General features: G+C 46.4%; 1 protein-coding gene across 4 annotated transcripts in view; it reads right to left on the bottom strand.

The window, feature by feature from the left end:
- LOC139549094 (RNA-binding protein Nova-1-like) overlaps positions 1-21,797 on the bottom strand; it is a 67,581-nt gene that overhangs the window by 35,963 nt on the left and 9,821 nt on the right. For all 4 annotated transcript variants that reach the window (XM_071359217.1, XM_071359216.1, XM_071359214.1 and 1 more), the window contains one exon: positions 19,332-19,475. In XM_071359217.1, coding sequence (XP_071215318.1) covers positions 19,332-19,475 — 144 coding nt within the window. The remainder of the gene's footprint in view (positions 1-19,331; positions 19,476-21,797) is intronic.

Below are 21,797 nucleotides of genomic sequence, written 5' to 3'. Positions count from 1 at the left end.
AGAGAGGGGGGGAGAGAGAAAGAAAGAGAAGTAAAAAGAGAGAGAGAGAAGATAGGGAGGGAGAGAGAGAGAGAGAGGAGGGGGGGAGAGAGAGAGGGGGGGGTGGCGGGAAAGGAGGGGTGTTACCCAGAGAAAAATCAATTTTGACTCTTGGAAGTTGTTATTTCTATAGACAGTCACACTGTCTTCCATTTCCATTTCAAACGGGTCTAACTGCATGTTAACATGGCCACAGAGCCAGAGTAGGGAGATGTGTCAAACCTTGTTTGGCTGTGTACCAGGCTGCATTAGCGAGGAGCAATGTGTTTACTATGGATATGATTTCAAGTGACTGATACTACTAACATCCTAAAACATCTGACCCACAATACACAAAGACACAAGGACAAGCGCACACACACATGCACACACAAGCTGCTAGCCTATCCATGCGGAGAAAACTCACACGTCCAAAAGCATACCCACAGAGGTCTATATATACAGCCATAATCACCAAACATTCACTCTGCTTAATACACACATACCAGCCTGCAAACACACAGAGCAAGAAAGGAATCACACACACCACACACACATAGCTAGAAAAGATGCTCTCTCCCAGCTAAACCGTGCACATTGGAAACACACAGAAACACAGTTACAAATACACATTTCAGCAGCTCATTTGTGGTCTCAGGGCTTGTGTGGTAACTGGACCTCGTGTAAATTCCTGGTCAGCCCAGATGAGTCTAACGGTGACTGATTGCCATCCGCATTGGGCTCGGATGGAGGGAGGAGGAGATGAGGAGAGGAGGAGGGGGCGCTGGAGCGCTCTGAAACCCTGTCTCGTCAACCCCTGGGCCGGGCTGTACTGCACAGACGGCCTAATTATGATACACCCACACTCCCCGTCTCACACACACACACACACACACACACACACACACACACACACACACACACACAACCCCCACTATGAATAATGAAGCAGCTACTCTTGGCTCGTGGGTGATGGAGAGGAGCGAGAGGAGGAGGGAGGGAGGAAGCGAGGGGGGGGGGGGGGGGGGGGGGGTTGGAGGAATGAGGTTAGGGGGGAGAGAGGAGAAGAGAGGCTCTTGGCTGAAGGAGCAGGCAGCATGCTGCCCTCCCTCACTGAACATCCCCAGCCCTCACTCTCCTCAACCCCTCACCACAGCTAGGTTACAGAGGTGTCCCTCAAATCTCCTCTACCACAGATCACACTTGAGAGGTGTACGGGGACCCTGCTGTACTGCCATGTCATCTGAGTCAGCTAAACCACTGTGCTGATTACCTCAGAATCTTTACAACCACAACAGGAGGATAGATGACAAAGTGTCTGTCCTGCTTTTCTACTTGGATTCCATTATGTTGAATTGACTATTTGACTCCCATCCTAACTATCCCTCTAGTACCCTGCTAGGGTGTGTGTGTGTGTGTGTGTGTGTGTGTGTGTGTGTGTGTGTGTGTGTGTGTGTGTGTGTGTGTGTGTGTGTGTGTGTGTGTGTGTGTGTGTGTGCGCGTGTGCATGTGTGTGTGTGAGAGGAGGACAGGAATGGAGGTCTGTGTTTAGACTGGCAGCAGTGGCCTGGGGGTCTTAAGTAGCATTAAGGTTGGCTGTGACCTTCCCTGCAGTGGGCCTGGGCTCCAGGGTCAACCAGACCATGGTGGCTCCTGTCAGTGGAACAAGATGGGGGCCTGGTGAAGCCTTCACTCTGGGGATGGGGTGGGGGCAGCTGAAGGCGGTGGATAAACGGCCTAAGCCTCTAACCCTCCCACCCCAAATGCTCTCTGTCCACAACTCTTTTGAGCACCCGTTAAGAACATCTCCCCTTTGATGGTGTTGGGTATCGCCCAACTGCCAGGCGGAGGCCTGGTTACCGCACACCTGTCCCCGCTCACCCTGCGTCCGTCAAAGTTGTCTAAACATCCCCCTGGTCTGGTCTGGAGGATGGCCAGACTGTGTCAGCTGGCATCAACCACCCCACCCTGCCCCCACCCAATCTCTAAACCCTAAAATCCCCCCCAAATCCATCTCTGTACCCGTTGTCCCTCTGACTGTCTCCTGCCCCTGTATGTCAGCTGCCTCCCTCCCCCCCACAGTTACTCACACTCCCATGCCACCCTCCTTCCTCCTTCCTCTATCCTCCACCCGGTCGTGTGGCTCCTCTGCCGAGCTGTAGGGTTTATTGGGATGGTTGCTCAACTTTACCACCGTTTTCACGACTTTATAGACTGCTCTAATCCTGCCGCCGCTCCTCTCCCCTTATCGCCCTGCTAGCACCTCCCCCCATCCCTCTAAATGTAACCCCATCACTGCCACACATACTGCCACACACATGCACGCACTCACACAGAAACACACACCCTGGCAAGACTGCACTGCCCCTCCCCCGACTGCCAACAACATCTCTTCTCCAGCTTTTCTCCTCCAGCTCTTCTTCCCCAGCTCTTCTTCACCACCACACCTTCTCTACCTCTTCTTCTCCAGCTCTTCTTCTCCACCTCTTCTTTTCCAGCTCTTCTCCAGCTCTTCTTTCCCACCACACCTTCTCTACCTCTTCTTCTCCACCTCTTCTTCTCCACCATACCTTCTCCACCTCTTCTTCTCCAGCCTTTCTTCTCCACCTCTTCTTCTCCAGCTCTTCTTCTCCAGCTCCTCTTCCCCACCACACTGTCTCCACCTCTTCTTCTCCACCTCTTCTCCAGCTCTTCTTGCCCAGCTCTTTTCTCCACCTCTTCTTCTCCAGCACTTCTTCTCCACCCCACCTTCTCCACATCTTCTTCTCCAGCACTTCTTCCCCAGCTCTTCTTCTCCAGCACTTCTTCCCCAGCTCTTCTTCTCCAACTCTTCTTCCCCAGCTCTTCTTCTCCAACTCTTCTTCTCCAGCACTTCTTCCCCAGCTCTTCTTCTCCAACTCTTCTTCCCCAGCTCTTCTTCTCCAACTCTTCTTCCCCAGCTCTTCTTCTCCAACTCTTCTTCTCCAACTCTTCTTCTCCAGCATTTCTTCCCCAGCTCTTCTTCAACTCTTCTTCTCCAGCTCTTCTTCCCCAGCTCTTTTTCTCCACCTTTTCTTCTCCACCTCTTCTTCTCCACCTTTTCTTCTCCAGCACTTCTTCTCCAGCCCTTCTTCTCCACCACACCTTCTCCAGCCATGATCATGGAGTCCAGTGGGAGCCACAGATTGGAAACAGAGCTCTTTTCATTGTTTCCATGGGCACGTGTTGTTAGTAGTGTTGTTCCTTCTAAACTGTACTAATCTGCAGCACAACGTTTACTCAACCTTTTCCATGGAGACGGGGATGTTTGCCATTTTACATCATACACAATCTGTTCCTCATTTTATACAGCTCAAACTGCAATGAGGCAATGGAGCCTGTGAACGGGCCTCAGCCAAATAACAGAGGCTGTGCAGTCTGCACTCAGCCCTACATGGGCTGCTATCTGAAATGCACAATCACATGGAAAAAAATGCATAAAACACAAGTTTGCCGATGTATGCACATTCTTTTCACAAGCGTGTTTATTCTACACTATGTAAACACTATGACACAAAACTCATCTATATGAATTAAGATGGCGCTGAAGAGTATGGCTGACGTTTTAGTTGTTTGAAACTTATTTTGTACATAATGTTGCTCTACCGTCTCTTATGACCGAAAATAACTTCTGGAGATCAGAACAGCAATTACTCACCATGAACTGGAAGAAGCTTTTTCCTTTAACGAGTCCGACGAGAAGGATATACTGCTCTCCCGGAAACAGGCCCAGATCCCCGCCATTTGCGTGAAGAAAATATGGAGGAAAAGTGGATGCAGATCGGGCTGCCTTCTGAGAATCTGTAGGCGAGCAAGTAAACTTCCACTGCCTTCCGTTCTACTTGCTAACATACAATCATTGGAAAATAAAATTGATGACCTACGATTACGATTATCCTACCAACGGGACATTAAGAACTGTAATATCTTATGTTTCACAGAGTCGTGGCTGAACGACGACACGGATAATATAGAGCTGGTGGGATTTTCCATGCATCGGCAGAACAGAGACGCTACGTCTGGTAAGACGAGGGGTGGGGGTGTGTGTCTTTTTGTCAATAAGAGCTGGTGCGTGATGTCTAATATTAAATAAGTCTCGAGGTATTCCTCGCCTGAGGTAGAGTACCTTATGATAAGCTGTAGACCACACTATCTACCAAGAGAGTTCTCATCTATATTATTCAAAGCCGTCTATTTACCACCACAGACCGATGCTGGCACTAAGACTGCACTCAACCAACTCTATAAGGCCATAACCAAACAAGAAAATGCTCATCCAGAATCGGCACTCTTAGTGGCCGGGGACTTTGATGCAGGCAAACTTAAATCAGTTTTACCAACCAAATTTGTACCAGTATGTCACGTGTGCAACCAGAGGCAAAAACACTCTGGACTACCTTTATTCCACACACAGAGATGCATTCAAAGTTTTCCCTGCGCTCCATTTGGAAAATCTGACCATAATTCTATCCTCCTGATTCCTGCTTACAAGCAAAAACTAAAGCAGGAAGCACTAATGACTCGCTCAATACGGAAGTGGTCAGATGACATGGATGCTATGCTACAGGACTGTTTTGCTAGCACAGACTGGAATATGTTCCGGGATTCATCCAATGGCATTGTGGAGTATACCACCTCAGTCATCGGCTTCATCAATAAGTGCATCGACAACATCGTCCCCACAGTGACCGTACGTACATATCCCAACCAGAAGCCATGGATTACAGGCAACATCCGCATCGAGCTAAAGGCTAGAGCTGACGCTTTCAAGGAGCGGGACACTAATCTGGACACTTATAAGAACTCCCGCTATGCCCTCAGACGAACCATCAAACAAGCAAAGCATCAATACAGGATTAAGACTGAATCCTACTACACCGGCTCTGACGCTCGTCGGATGTGGCAGGGATTGAAAACTATTACGGACTACAAAGGGAAACCCAGACGCGAGCTGCCCAGTGACGCGAGCCTACCAGACGAGCTAAATGCCTTTCATGCTCACTTCGAGGCAAGCAACACTGAAGCATGCACAAGAGCACCAGCTGTTCTGGATGACTGTGTGATAATGCTCTCGGTAGCCGATGTGAGCAAGACCTTTAAACAGGTCAACATTCACAAAGCCGCAAAGCCAGTTTACCAGGACATGTACTCAAAGCATGCGCGGACCAACTGGCAAGTGTCTTCACTGACATTTTCAACCTCTCCCCTAACTGAGTCTGTAATACCTCCATGTTCCAAGCAGACCACCATAGTCCCTGTGCCCAAGGAAGTGAAGATAACCTGCCTAAATGATTAACGCCCCGTAGCACTCACGTCGGTAGCCATGAAGTGCTTTGAAAGGCTGGTCATGGCTCATATCAATAGCATCCTCCCGGATACCCTAGACGCACTCCAATTCGCATACTGCCCCAACAGATCCACAGATGACGCAATCTCAATCTCACTCCACACTGCCCTTTCCAACCTGGACAATAGGAACACCTATGTGAGAATGCTGTTCATTGACTACAGCTCAGTGTTCAACACCATAGTGCCCACGAAGCGCATCACTAAGCTAAGGACCCTGGGACTAAACACCTCCCTCTGCAACTGGATCCTAGACTTCCTGACGGGCCGCCTCCAGGTGGAAATGGTAGGCAACAACCCGTCTGCCACGCTGATCCTCAACACTGGGGCCGCTCAGGGCTGTGTACTTAGTCCCCTCCTGTACTCCATGTTCACCCACGACTGTGTGGTCAAACACGACTCCAACACTATCATTACAGTGCCTTGCAAAAGTATTCATCCCCTTGGCGTTTTTCCTATTTTGTTGCATTACAACCTGTAATATAAATAGATTTTTATTTGGATTTCATGTAATGGACATACACAAAATAGTCCAAATTGGTGAAATTAAATGAAAAAATTTACTTGTTTCAAAAATTCTACAAAATAAAAATGGAAAAGTGGTGCGTGCATATGTATTCACCCTCTTTGCTATGAAGCCCCTAAATAAGATCTGGTGCAACCAATTACCTTCAGAAGTCACATAATTAATTATATAAAGTCGACCTGTGTGCAATCTAAGTGTCACATGATCTGTCACATGATCTCAGTATATATACATCTGTTCTGAAAGGCCCCAGAGTCTGCAACACCACTAAGCAAGGGGCACCACCAAGCAAGCAGCACCAGGAAGACCAAAGACCTCTCCAAACAGGTCAGGGACAAAGTTGTGGAGAAGTACAGATCAGGGTTGGGTTAAAAAATATATATATCAGAAACTTTGAACATCCCACAAAGCACCATTAAATCCATTATTAAAAATGGAAAGAATTTGGCACCACAACAAATCACAACAAGAGACGACCACCCACCAAAACTCACAGACCAGGCTAGGAGGGAATTAATCAGAGGCAACAAAGAGACCACATAAAGAAAAAATAAAAGCAAACACATTTGGTGTTCACCAAAAGGCATGTGGGAGACGCTCCAAACATATGGAAGAAGGTACTCTGGTCAGATGAGACTAAAATTGAGCTTTTTGGCCATCAAGGAAAACGCTATGTCTGGTGCAAACCCAACACTTCTCATTACCCCAAGAACAACATCCCCACAGTTAAGCATGGTGGTGGCAGCATCATGCTGTGGGATGTTTTTCATCGGCAGGGACTGGGAAACTGGTCAGAATTGAAGGAATGATGGATGGCGCTAAATACAGGGAAATTCTTGAGGGAAACCTGTTTCAGTCTTCCAGAGATTTAAGACTGGGCGGAGGTTCACCTTCCAGCAGGACAATGACGCTAAGCATACTGCTAAAGCAACACTTGAGTGGTTTAAGGGAAAACATTTAAATGTCTTAGAATGGCATCGTCAAAGCCTAGACCTCAATCCAATTGAGAATCTGTGGTATGACTTAAAGATTGCTGTACACCAGCGGAACCCATCCAGCTTGAAGGAGCTGGAGCAGTTTTGCCTTGAGGAATGGGCAAATATCCTAGTGGCTAGATGTGCCAAGCTTACGGAGACATACCCCAAGATACTTGCAGTTGTAATTGCTGCAAAAGGTGGCTCTACAAAGTATTGACTTTGGGATGGGTGAATAGTTATACACGCTCAAATTTTCTGTTTTTTGTCTTATTTCTTGCTTGTATCACAAGAAAAAATATTTTGCATCTTCAAACTGGTAGGCATGTTGTGTAAATCAAATGACACAAACCCCCCAAAAATCTATTTTAATTCCAGGTTGTAAGGCAACAAAATAGGAAAAATGCCAAGGGGGGTGAATACTTTTGCAAGCCACTGTAAGTTTGCTGATGACACAACAGTGATAGGCCTGATCACCAACAACGACGAGACAGCCTATAGGGAGGAGGTCAGAGAACTGGCCGTGTGGTGCCAGGACAACAACCTCTCCCTCAATGTGAGCAAGACAAAGGAGCTGATCGTGGACTATAGGAAAAGGCGGGCCGAACAGGCCCCCATCAACATCAACAGGGCTGTAGTGGAGCGGGTCGAGAGTTTCAAGTTCCTTGGTGTCCACATCACCAACGAACTATCATGGTTCAAACACACAAATACAGTCGTGAAGAGGGCACTGCAAAACCTTTCCCCTTCAGGAGACTGAAAAGATTTGGCATGGGTCCCCAGATCCTCAAAAAGTTGTACAGCTGCACCATTGAGAGCATCCTGACTGGTTGCATTACCGCCTGGTATGGCAACCGCTCGGCATTTGACCGTAAGGCGCTACAGAGGGTAGTGCGTACCCCCAGTACATCACTGGAGCCAAGCTTCCTGCCATCCAGGACCTATATAATAGGCGGTGTCAGAGGAAAGCCCATAAAATTGTCAAGTCATAGACTTGACCCAAGTCATAGACTGTTTTCTCTGCTACCGCACGGCAAGCGGTACTGGAGAGCCAAGTCGAGGACCAAAAGGCTCCTTAACAGCTTCTACCCCCAAGCTATAAGACTGCTAAACAATTAATCCAACGGCCACTGGACTATTACATTGACCCCCCCCCCCCCCCCCATTTGTTTTGTACACTGCTGTTACTCGCTGTTTATTATCTATGCATAGTCACTTCACCCCTAACTACATGTACAAATTACCTCAACTAACCTGTCCCCCTGCACACTGACTCGGTACCGGTACCCCCTGTATATAGCCTCATTATTGTTATGTCATTGTGTTACTTTTAATTTATTTTTAATTTAAAAAAAAAACTTTTGTTTATTTGGTAAATACTTTCTTAAACTCTTCTTGAACTGCACTGTTGGTTAAGGGATTGTAAGTAAGCATTTTACGGTAAGGTCTGCACTTGTTGTATTTGGCGCATGTGACAAATAAAGTTTGACTTGATTTGAATGCACTCTCGCTCTCTCCTAAACACACAGACTGTCACACTCACTGGAGTGTCAAATAGACAGCTACGTGTCAGTCAATATGTTGTGAAATAGTTAAACAACCTCATGGTACAGGACTGCATGTGTTAGAAACCATGGAAAGAATTCTCAAGTGGAGAACACTAGTAAAGATTCTACAGCTGAATACTGTATGTGGATCTGTGGATCAGACATGTTTCCTTTCAAATGTGGTTCACCATGAGAATGCCAAAGGCTTGAGTTTACGGTTCAAGGAGAGTCGTAGGGGCTTTTCCCAGGAACTGTGGGGGTTTGTCAGGGTTAAAATGATGCCTTCCTACCTCTCTCCCCCCTTTCTCTCTCTTTGCCTGTTGGCAGACGGACAGACAATCCCCTGTCCCCTCACATCCCGGGTAGAGGTGTAAGGCGCTACAGCGCGCGGCTTCAGAAAGAGCCTCTGAAAAGCAGCCTTCTCCTCTCCTCTCGCACCTGCCAGGAAGAGGAGGGGTAGGGGGGCTGAAGGCTGGGTTTGCACGTGCGGCCCATGGGCGACCCAGGCCTGAGCTACCTCTCGTAGGTCTCTCTGTGTTTAGACTATGGGCATAATCGGCAGGACTATAATTATGCAGAGGAGAGCGTCTGACTCAACTAACAAAATGCATAGGACACCATTCCTACTTCGTTCATTCCCCTTCTCTCTCCTTTCAACTCTACCTCTTTCTACGGATCTCTTTCACTCTCTTTCTCTCTCTCTCTGCCTGATTTATGGGAGCAGTATCCCCTTTCAGTCTGTCTTTTTTGGGGGGGTGTTTGTGTGGTTCCAACAGCGGGGTGAGAAAATAGCAATTAGCTATCAGCAAAACAACAATTAGCAATGTCTTTAGTGACTAACGGGACCAAGGTTTCACCCGTCTTTACTAATGCGGTGGAGCTGAGGCTGCTGCTCTAGGAGTGACATGAAAAACTCACTGACGGTAAAGCATCCTCATCCATCCATGATGCCATTATCATTCATCAAAACCATATGGCGTTGGATGGCTATAATTTCAACTTCCCCAAAGAATGATGTGTTTCATAAACAGCCTCACCAATTCATGCACTGCAAACATTAGGTTTATTTACTGTTTCCATATATCTCCCCCAACATCGTAAATCATCATATAGTGTATTTCTGGTTAGAGTTGATAAAAACAGTCTAAAATTATCATCTAGAGTGTGTCATGCAAGAGAAGAACAAGACCCCAGAATGTAGACGCACCCATCATCAGAAGCAGGTCAAAGGTTATAAAACCCATCAAGCTCTCATCACAAGCCCTCTCGGGGCTCCAGCAGCCATGTGACAATGGTTCCGGCTGTCTCATGACGTGGCTGGACACCAACTGTACTGACCCCAGCCAACACACCCACACCCCTGCCCCGTTGCCCCCTAACGAGACCCCTCTGTAGGGTCACAGTTAATTAGCGCTCCCCGATCTGCCGCAATTAAAGCGAGAGTGCAGATTGTGTGTTGAAGGGGCCGTTCCAACAACTAATGGCTTTGGGGAACGACCAACCGGAGGGGAAATTAATCACAGAGAGGGGGAGAGGATATAGGGGGTTGGGGCGGGGCGGACCCTGGGGTGTGAAGGGGGGAGCTTTTCACTGGAGATTAGAGATAATGGAGGGACATGGGGCGGAGCTAGAGGCAGCTGTGGAACCTCGTCTTTTTCTAGGGGGGAGATGGTGGGTATCGGGGGCAAGTAGGAAGGGGCACAGGGGGGAGCTTTGTCCCCATGTAAGAGATTAGGTCTGTAAAGAAGGGGGAAAAATCCTCTACCGGGCCAGCTCTCTTTTTCAATGAACCTCTTTGTCAGCGCTCACCTTCCATTTTAAAGGGAATGCAACCTCCACACAAAGCAGGTCTCAATTGTCAGGCAGTAAAAGTGCAGCACGCTCCTTTATGACCTTCCGTTTCTTCCTCCTGAGAGTTGCGGTATACACTCTCTTTTCTTCAGACAGTCTCCACCCGCGGCAAGGACATTAGGAGATTTAGACCTTTGCTTCTAACCTCATTCTGCAACGAGGGATATCTCCATGGCAACCATAAACGCTAAGTGTCATTGTTGTGAGTGTGCAATCACAGGAGACTGTGTGCACGGGGCCCAATGTTGTCCAATCCAAAAAGGCATCTAAACAATACAGTTCTGTTCTCAAGGAAGTAGTTGAATAAAAGGTGTTGTGTTTTTACTTTCCATCCACAGAAACGACTGCAGCGCTGTTCGCCACCCATTGGTTCCCTGAATCTGTGTGCCCTCGATGTGAGTCGAACAACGGAGAGCTGCCGATGAGCTGCGCAGCCGCAGTCCCACTTCACTCTCCTCTCCTCCAGCAGAGACACAAGGCCAGAAGTGACAGACATCTTCCTTTTCCTGCTACACCTGCTGGGGTGGGGAGGGAAGAGGAGGGAGGGGGGAGGGGAGAGGGCTCTGTTGCTTGGGGAGCTGTCACTTTCATTCCGATCACCAAGGCAACCGGGTGTGCAGCGCAGTCCCACAAAACCCGCTTTGTTTTGGGAGTTGGGGTGGAGTACGAGGGGCGTGTTGTCTCCTGCTTTGTACCTCGAGAACACCGTACACACGTATACACACCCAAGCATGCATGCGCACCAGTGGAGGCTGCTGAGGGGAGGACGGCTCATAATAATGGTTGGAACGGAGCATATGGAATGGCATCAAACACATGAAACCATGTGTTTGATGTATTTGATACCATTCCACTAATTCCACACCAGCCATTACCACAAGCCCGTCCTCCCAAATGAATGCACCACCATCCTCCTGTGATCGAACACATTCAGTCGCTCTCTGTCTCCCTCTCTCTCAGCTCTCTAATATATCACAATTCTTCCAATATCATCCCATCCGCTCAATTCAGATCACAAAGCAAGTCAATTGTGGTGGGGATTCAGACGTCTCAGTGGGTGGGGCTGAGCTTTGTGACAACATGTTTCAGGAGAGAACATGTCAAGTCCTCTCTCCTCTCCCTAACTTGACTCTGTTGTTGAAACCAGAATGTGTGTTGTCTCCTACACTGTCACTCATGGCGTGTTCCACAGTAACATTTTTCCCCCCTCTTTATGTCTGAAGAGGCAAGCCTTGTTGCTTAGCCAAGCAAACCTAAATAAAGACCACTGACTTTTCTGATAAGCTCACAGAAAAGATGCAGCTGATGACAAGATGAGAAGAGATAGGCAGGCGGTTGTCTGTTATCCATCAACTATATTCTGCTGACTTTAGCAGGGTGGTACACAGCAACAACATATATTGTGATTATATCAAATCATACTCATGGCATTGACAAGACATGGAGCGTGAGTTGCATTATTTCATGAACTGCTAGGATAGTACAATGAGTTAGAAAGCCTGGATTTGTATCTCCTTAGATAATAGATTTCAGTGGAGGCTGGTGGGAGGAGCAATAGCAGGCCAGGCTCATTGTAATGACTGGAATGGAATCAGTGGAACGGAGTCAAACATGTGGTTTCCATATGTTTGATCTGTTTGATACGGTTCCATGTATTCCATTCCAGCCGTTACAATGAGCCTGTCCTCCTATAGCTCCTCCCACCAGCCTCCACTGGTAGAATTACTGTAGCTATCAAATTTATACTACACAACCAAACATGAGCTCAAGCTAGCAACCAAACAAATGCATTAAATCCAAAAACTGATACAACTGTAGTCCAGTTCTAAAGGCCTGCCTGCACACACACCGCGCACCACACACACCACACACACTACACCACACCACACACCACACCACACACACTACATCACACACCACACCACACACCACACACAGTGTGACATGACCCTCTTGAGGCAGATGGGAGACCAACTCGCTCCCCCCTTCCCCCACCCTTGAGGGGCTGAGCGGTCACAATGTCAAAGACTCTATTGTCATTAATAGTGGCCCACCACTCTCTATTGTCCCTGACAGTTTGGGGCCCATCATTGACCATTCAAACCACTGGATATGCAGTCCACTGGATATTCAAACCACTGCATATTCAATCTACTGGATATTGCTTTCCTTCATCCCTCTCTCATTCCCTTTCTCCCTCCCATTCTCTCTGTTCCCCCAATCTGTCACATACACATTCCCACCTCTAATTAACGCACACCTCTCTCCTTCCACTTTCACTTCATCCATTCATACAGCTTCTCTCTCAGAAACCTCATCCATTCATACAGCTTCTCTCTCAGAAACCTCATCCATTCATACAGCTTCTCACTCAGAAACCTCATCCATTCACACAGCTTCTCACTCAGAAACCTCATCCACTCATACAGCTTCTCACTCAGAAACCTCATCCACTCATACAGCTTCTCTCAGAAACCTCATCCATTCATACAGCTTCGCTCTCAGAAACCTCATCCACTCATACAGCTTCTCTCTCAGAAACCTCATCCATTCATACAGCTTCTCTCTCAGAAACCTCATCCACTCATACAGCTTCTCTCTCAGAAACCTCATCCACTCATACAGCTTCTCTCTCAGAAACCTCATCCATTCATACAGCTTCTCTCTCTCTCAGTAACCTCATCCACTCATACAGCTTCTCTCTCAGAAACCTCATGCATTCATACAGCTTCTCTCTCTCAGAAACCTCATCCATTCATACAGCTTCTCTCTCAGAACCTCATCCATTCATACAGCTTCTCTCTCAGAAACTTCATCCATTCATACAGCTTCTCTCTCAGAAACCTCATCCATTCATACAGCTACTCACTCAAAAACAAAAAACCCAGAGCCATATCTTTACTTGTGCCTTCAACCGTAGATATGAATATACCTACATCAACACCCTCCAACAAACAGGCTCTAGTGCAGATTAGTCCTATGTAGGTCTGGGCCTCTTTAGGCCAGGCAGTAGCAGTTGTTGCATAGTCCCAGAGAGGAGACAGCACAGCTGGGGCAGAGCTTTGTCATGCCAGCACAAAGGAATGATTGAGGCGGGCTATTTTCGACTCCCCTCGTACATAATCGGCCTGTAACAAAAGCCCTCGTCCCTCTCTGCCAGCCAGCCCGGCTACAGCCAATCCCAGGACAGCTCTGGTCTGTCTGCAGTGCCGGCAACCACAGAGGTGTATTCTGATTGGTTGCCAGGTCTGATGGTGTTGTGATTGGCAGGTGCCTTGTGGAGTGGGATTCACAGGGTCAGATATCCCCCATTTCGACACAGAAAATGATCCTATTCAAAGATTCTTAAAATAAATTAGATAATGACTGGATTCACTGTCCCCTGCATTCTTGTCCCGGAGAGAATATTTTAAAAATGAGCTTTAAACAAGTCTTGTTGCATGACTTAAAAATAAATAAAAATACCTTGTTTCATGACATAAAATTTCAGCTGGAATGATGTCCCCGTTTGTTTTTTATTCAAGCACTTTCATGAAAACATTGCTCTTTTTTAACTCTAACTTAGGTGTGAGTTATTTTTTTAATTTTTTTTAAAATTTATTTAACCTTTATTTAACCAGGTAGGCAAATTGAGAACACGTTCTCATTTACAATTGCGACCTGGCCAAGATAAAGCAAAGCAGTTCGACACATACAACAACACATAGTTACACATGGAGTAAAACAAACATATAGTCAATAATACAGTGAAAAAAAAAATAAGTCTATATACAATGTGAGCAAGTGAGGTGAGATAAGGGAGGTGAAGGCAAACAAATATATGTATAAATAAATAAAAATATAAAAGGCCATGGAGGCGAAGTGAGTACAACACAGCAAGTAAAATAAAAACTAAAAAAACAATGGAATGGTTGGTTTGCAGTGGAAGAAAGTGCAAAGTAGAGACAGAAATAATGGGGTGCAAAGGAGCAAAATAAATTAATAAATAAATACAGTAGGTAAAGAGGTAGTTGTTTGGGCTAAATTGTAGATGGGTTATGTACAGGTGCAGTAATCTATGAGCTGCTCTGACAGCTGGTGCTTAAAGCTAGTGAGGGAGATAGGTGTTTCCAGTTTCAGAGATTTTTGTAGTTCGTTCCAGTCATTGGCAGCAGAGAACTGGAAGGAGAGGCGTCCAAAGGAAGAATTGGTTTTGGGGGTGACTAGAGAGATATACCTGCTGGAGCGCGTGCTACAGGTAGGTGCTGCTATGGTGACCAGCGAGCTGAGATAAGGGGGGACTTTACCTAGCAGGGTCTTGTAGATGACCTGGAACCAGTGGGTTTGGCGACGAGTATGAAGCGAGGGCCAGCCAACGAGAGTGTACAGGTCGCAGTGGTGGGTAGTATATGGGGCTTTGGTGACAAAACGGATGGCACTGTGATAGACTGCATCCAATTTATTGAGTAGGGTTTTGGACTGACTGGCAGTGGTGGTGCAGGGGGAGTCTGGGGGGATATGAGTAACCTTGTGATAAAACTCACCGGGTGGAAAAAGATGACTGCCTCTCTTCCCTTAGCCTTTCTCTGCACACATAGTCACAGTTCTCATTTCCAGAAGTAAACACAGACTTAGGCCTGTTAGATCAACGGAGGTTCTGCAGTGGGTTGTCGGGGGGTGTTTGATAATCAGAGTGTAGGGGGTTGATGACAATCATATTTCACCATGCAGGAAGCAGGCGGGCATGGTGTAGTACACTGCAGACCCTGCTCCCACTCCCGGCACAATTGATCTGTGGGATATATTGATGGAAGTATATTTATGGCCGATCCCAGTTTGCTCTTTTTATATATATATCTGATTAAAAAGCTGGAGCACATGGAGCCGGCAAAGCTCCAGCACCCTAGAGACTGAAGAGATCAGGGAGAGAGAGAACAAAGGATACAAGATGAATGAGAGATCAAAACAGTGAGGAGACTTGGAAGACGAAAGAGATAGAGGTAGCTAATGAGAGAGAGAGCGAGAGAGAAAGCAAGAGAGAGAGAGAGCGCGAGAGAGAGCTGCAAAGGGTAGGAGGGAAGAAGAGAGATTGGGGTGAATGCATGTGGGTATACATGTCTGCAGGTAGCTACAATGTCCTGCACTCCACTCTGGATGTGGCTATTAGATTGATTAGCCATGCCTTTCTTGGCTGGGCGGGGTGATTGATGTGGCCAGATGCAGGCTGTAGCAGAGGTGAGTGAAGCCTCTGGGTTAGTTACACAAGTCAGCTGGGTGATGGAGTGGACCAGGAAGCATACAAAATGTCCAGCAAAGTGAATACATCACAGAAATATCTGTTGTACAGTCAATAAAGGCCATCTTGATAATCCCAGAAAATCAAAACAATAACCTGGTGAAGATAATGTGGATGATGAGGCTGATAAGTAGTAGTTTAATCATCATCATTCTAATCCTCCCTGTGCTCCTGTGTGCTCCTGTGTGTGCTCCTGTGTGTGCTGCCTGCCTGTGATGGTAGACTGCGCAGTGATCGCTCAGGCACTGACTGGCACCGAGGAATTATTCAGCCAGTCGGCCATTCGTTGGCTTGACGGTGACGTCACACATCAAGGGGACCTTCTCTGTCCCCACGGTGACGCGGGACACCCTGTCACCAGCCTGTGATCCTCTACTGCTGGCGACACTGTCACTACTGCTGCTCAACAAAGATCCTCTACATACTAGGCTGACATGCACACAGGCACTGAGTATAGCTAGATAGCATTGACCTAGCATCAGCCATGTGCTGTGGATTTTATGATGTTGTTTTAAAATGGAGATGGAGTGTATTAAAATGAGAATTGCTGCTTTTGTGGAGGCTGCTGAGGGGGAGGACGGCTCATAATAATGCCTGGAATGGAGCAACTGGAATGGCATCAAACCATGTGTTTGATGTATTAGATACCATTCCACCATTCCGCTCCAGCCATTACCACAAGCCTGTCCTCCCCAATTAAGGTGCCACCAACCTCCTGTGAGCTGTACATGTATGCCAGTGGCATAATGTTGGGAATGGTGGATATGGGAACATTTTCAATGTTTTCTAAAGGTAATCAATGACAGAAATCATTAACCGTTCATGGCACCGCTATCTCAACCCAATCAAACTGGCCTGTCTCTAGGTGTGAGTTCACAGAGATGAACTTCAAAAGACAGTCAAAATAGTGGTATCCTTCTACCATTAGCCATAAAATGCCCCATCCCATATCTAACTACTCCCCTGAACAGCATCACTTCCTGGAATAAAACTACTTCCTGGAACATGGCTGACCAGAAATGAAAAGGGAGAGGGCAGTCTAGATAATGACAACCTAACTTCATATTAATAGTGAAGGTCTTGGTTAGGCAGCACAGCACATCAAACTATACATTCATCACAATATTTCTGAAATTCAGTCAGAATCAACATCAATAATTGTATTTAGATGATATACTGAATTAAACTCAATAACTGAATTAAACCACAGACGGTAATAATGATTCATCTAGAAAATAGACCGTAAATGAAAACAAACAGGAAACTCATTTCAGCCAGACGAGTTGGATATGTAATATTGCGGCTTTTCATCTTTCAGTCAAAAAGCTTAGAGCCTAAGCGGCTTGGAAGGGAGAAATCAGTGATGTTGATAATGCTTTGGTGGGGGGGCTGGAGGGTTAAGACAAAGCATGGCAGAGGATTAAGACAAAGCTTCAATATGGTGCCACGCTCCAGCGATATGGAGGGCCAGGGGAAGATCAGTGAGCGGTTGGTCGGGACAAACTAAACGTGGAGGGAGTCCACGTTTAGGAACAAACGACAAGACGGGGGGGACTGTCTCTCACTTAAAAGGAGAGTTCTTTATTCTTCCACCATCACCTTTGAACCCCATTAAACTGTCCCTGTGGTGGGTGCCCTAAGGGCATCCTAAGGGATGGGGTGTCACAGGGGCAAACAATTTGTAGGTGGTAACCTGTAGGTGGGTTCATGGGTCAAAGACATGTTAAGGCTGTGGTCTTTATGAACCATGTGTTAATAAGCATTTGTATCTCCAAAATTTGAAGCAAAATTGTCCTCATATTAAAGGGGGGAAGAGACGCCACCACCGTTCTCTTGACCTACTTACAGTCTCTGGAGACAGTAGACAGCTTCCAAAAACTGGAGAGGTGACCCAGAACAAGTAAGCTCATCACCTGGATGATAATTGGACTGGAAAACACCTAGCTATCTTCTTGTATTCCTTAGCCGGTAGCTAACATATAAAAGTGAACGAGCATATAGCACCTTGAGGCTAATTGCCATCTGAGGGCATGAAATTAGAAATGTTGATTTTCTTAATCAGTTTCTAGCATTTCTCAAACTTCAATATCGCATACAGCATGAGAAAGAAAAGCCTGATCATTTCCAATTGCACTCTGGGTGCGATAGCTAATGTCTTAATATCTTTATTCCACTTGTGATCCCCAAAGAAAGAGTAATGGATGACATGAGTGGCTGCAGCATCCTTTACCTTCTCTCCCTATAGGCCCAGACACCTGCAGGTATGAGCAATGATGCTGTCATACAGAGATATTTTTTTCCAAAATCTACATTTTTTCCCCAGCCCTTGTAAAATAGAGCAGCGGGCCTCCACTCTGCCGACGCAAGGTCGCAGTAAAATATGGTCGCTACTTTCCAGTAAATGTCGCAGGGGCCTATATTTGCAAGGGGCTGTATCTAATAAATCTTGGCTCTTTAATAATGAATGGTTGCCTGTCTCGGCCCAATACTGCTGTGGCCAACTAATTGGTGGGCAATGAAATGCTGGTGAGGCACTATCCCAGGATGAATTGAAGGAGCACGTCTTGTGCTGTGGGACAGAGTCTCAAGCACTACACAGCCATTCCTTCTGGCTTGACTCTACTTTTCCCCCCATCATTCCCCACGGCACCCACCTTGCCCAGCGCCTACCTCCGTGCCCCCCTGGTGGAACCCCAGACGGGACATCGCAGCAGGTGGACCTTTTGATTTGTCAGCCAGGAAGAGCAGCGCCGGTGCTCATTTGCATACAGATGCCTCCTTCAGTGCAGAGGAAGGACACCCCCCTCCCCCTACACAGTTCCTCTATACCCCCCCCACCTCCCCCCCCCGCACTCCCCCAAGACGACAGAAAAGGGCCTTTACAGCCATCTCTTTCATTTTCTTTCTTTTCTTTTCTTTCCCTTTCACTCTTTTCCTCCCTCTTTCTGTGGTCCTTTTCACTCTCTATCTCAACAAGGCCGTTCCCAACATCAGATCACTAGTTACTGCCAATTCCAATAAGGGAGGAGGGTTTGGGATGTTTGGGAGGGTCGAGGGTGATGGGGCTCTCGCACCTTGCATCTGCTCTAGCTGGCTGGAGTATGGGGTCTTCAGTCCCAGGGAGAGGAGATACAACAGAGATGGCCTGTTCTGTTGACAGGGCTAGCAGTAGAAGGATATACAGGGAATTACAATGCTCTTCTAACAAGGAGCCCAACATCTGAAACTGATTGCACCTTCTCCCATTTCACATGTGCAGACAATAATCCCATTGAGTGCAATAGAGATATAACATGTACAGTGATTGTTTCGTCTCATAATTTCAATGTATCCCTTCCTGCCTGTGTTGTTCAGAGCAAATTCTCATCGAGCACACAAGCTGCTTCACTGACAGGCTGGGCACACAGCTGAGGTGCATCTCATGTGTCTAGCTGTGCAAAAACGCCATGTCATGAGGGAATTAAGAGTTTAGGCAAATACAATTTCACCTTTAACTAACCCTTTAATCCTGTATCTGTGGTGAACTTGACTCTGTGTTCACTCGCATGTCCCTATGTGATCCACGGCTGCATGAGCCCTGACAGAGGCCATGTCTGTTACCCAGTGGAATCAGGTTCCAGATACAACACGTCTGGGAAAGGGGAAGCCTCTTTGAGGGGCAGAGGTGAATAAATAAATACATATAGGAGACTCCTGAAATAAGCTCATTTATATTGAAAGATCTCTAAAATACAGCGTCTTTGATTGAAATACAGCAGTGGTCAACGAGCACTCACCAGGGTAGAAGTCTTTGGATTTGGACAGCTTGATGGTGGCGCCGGTCTCTTTCTGTAGCTGGACGATGGTCTGTCCTCCCTTGCCGATGATGGAGCCGGCCGCATAGCTGGGGATCAGCACCTTCAGGAAGTACTCACCTTCCTCTGCAGGCAGGAAACGGAAAAAGAAAGTCAGAAAGTAATACACTCAGGTGATCAATCTACCTGTACTAAAATCGCACGGCCACTATCATCCATCTCTGTTTTGCACAGTCCCCCCCCCCCCCCCCCCTCTTTCTCCCCCTCAACCTATCCATTCATCTTTCAGGCATCCTTAAACTCTACAGAAAATCATCTTAGTGCATGATTAGATTATGACGACAATCCACAACAACTCTCCTCTTTCTATGCATTTACAGCTGTAAATCATTTCACAAATGGATTTAATCTCATTTTAGCGTTTCACAGAAGTATCTGCTCTTTGTCATCATCTTGGCAGACCGTTATTAATAAAGGGCTATGGGATTTGTTAAATCTAATCAAATATATGTAATGCTTTTGGAAACACAGTCACACATTGCATAACCATACTCCCATATTTACACCATCTACCCCTACAGTCTGGTTTCCATAAATGTCCCTTACACTTTGGCCAGTTTCAAAACTAGTGTATACATAACAGAGAAAACTTGTACACTGCTCTCAGCTCCTGTTCTTCCGCCCACCCTCCTTGGATATAGGACAAAACAAGAAGACACGCAGGCTACTGTAGTAGGAACACAACTGAAACATCAAAAGCTTGAAGACACGAAGGCGTTGCTTCAAAGTGGGCAAATGGGGGGTTTAGCAGCAGAGAGAAAACGAAGCTACCCACCCACTTTCGGAACAAAAGTGCCTTTGTTCTGTATGGCGATGGCTACCTGCCTGCTGAAGCGTCCACATGCTTCCTATCCAAAACAGTTCAGTGATTGGTCAACAGTAGGGATTCTTCAATTAAGTGTTTGTTGCCATTCAACGATAGACGACTCATTTTCATGAAAAAAAATTCACTTGAGAAATACTGCACCAAACATCCTAGTTAGATGTCAAATTGCGCGACTAAGATCTCCTTCGCAAAAACCTCAAAATGAATGACTAGTTTGAGGAAGTGGCTATGGCATCTCAAGATGGAGAAACAGTTCTATTGTCGCTTTTTTCTAGTTTTTCAAGCGGTCGAGCACACTCACATACCTAGGCGCCAGCCGAACCAAAACATACCAGCAGCATACCACCCTGCATACCACTGCTGGCTTGCTTCTGAAACTAAGCAGGGTTGGTCCTGGTCAGTCCCTGGATGGGACACCAGATGCTGCTGGAAGTGGTGTTGGAGGGGCAGTAGGAGGCACTCTTTCCTCTGGTGTAAAAAACATCCCAAATCCCCAGGGCAGTGATTGGGGACACTGCCCTGTGTAGGGTGCTGTCTTTCGGATGGGACGTTAAACGGGTGTCCTGACTCTCTGAGGTCGGGATTAAAGATCCCATGGCACTTATTGTAAGAGTAAGGGTGTTAACCCTGGTGTCCTGGCTAAATTCCCAATCTGGCTCTCAAACTGTCATGGTCACCTAATAATCCCAGTTTACAATTGGCTCATTCACCCCCCTCCTCTCCCCTGTAACTACTCCCCAGGTTGTTGCTGTAAATGAGAATGTGTTCTCAGTCAACTTACCTGGTAAAATAATGGAGAAATAAAAATGTGGAAGCCTTAATCCAGCAACTGGCCTTAGCCTCATGCCTGAATGTGACTTTAAGGTCTATAGCCTCTTGCCTGACTGTGACTTTAAAGTCTATAGCCTCTTCCCTGACTGGGACTTTAACCCTCAAACTACCGACTTGGGTCATTTTGACCTCATAGGCATACTTTTGACCATATCCCAAATGTGGTTTATTCTATTCTTAATTTGATTTTTAATTTAATGAATTTGTCAATCAACTTTTTCTTAATAAATCTAAATAATTGTTTAATATGGACTTCAAGTCCTTTGGGATCATTTTGACCCCAGCCAAAAACACATTTTTCCACCTGTAGAAATTGAATAGATAGGACCTTTATTTTAATTTAGGTTTCTCTGGGGACATAATTACAAGTTATCCATGCCACCAGAGGGTGGAGGGGGACCAGTATCAGTGATTTTGACCAGATAGACAGATCATCTAAACAGCTCCCCATGTACTCACCTAAAATTGTCATTTTTCATACCACGTATCGTACGACACTGTACAAAACCAAAATGACCTTATTTTTGTGAATATAAAAATCTGCCAATGGTGTAAATACTTGATAGAACTGTAATACAGAAATCAGATATGTTCTGAATCCCTCCGACCCTGTTCCTAGAGAGTTACCGTCCTGTAGGTTTTAGCTTCAATCCAAATCTAGCACACCTGATTCTAATAACGAGCTAGTTGATAAACTGAAGCAGGTTAGTTACAACAGAGATTGAAAGGAA

This window comes from Salvelinus alpinus, chromosome 22 (genome assembly GCF_045679555.1).
Source record: "Salvelinus alpinus chromosome 22, SLU_Salpinus.1, whole genome shotgun sequence".
Taxonomy (NCBI): domain Eukaryota; kingdom Metazoa; phylum Chordata; class Actinopteri; order Salmoniformes; family Salmonidae; genus Salvelinus; species Salvelinus alpinus.
This window is presented reverse-complemented; position numbering and strand designations above follow the sequence as displayed.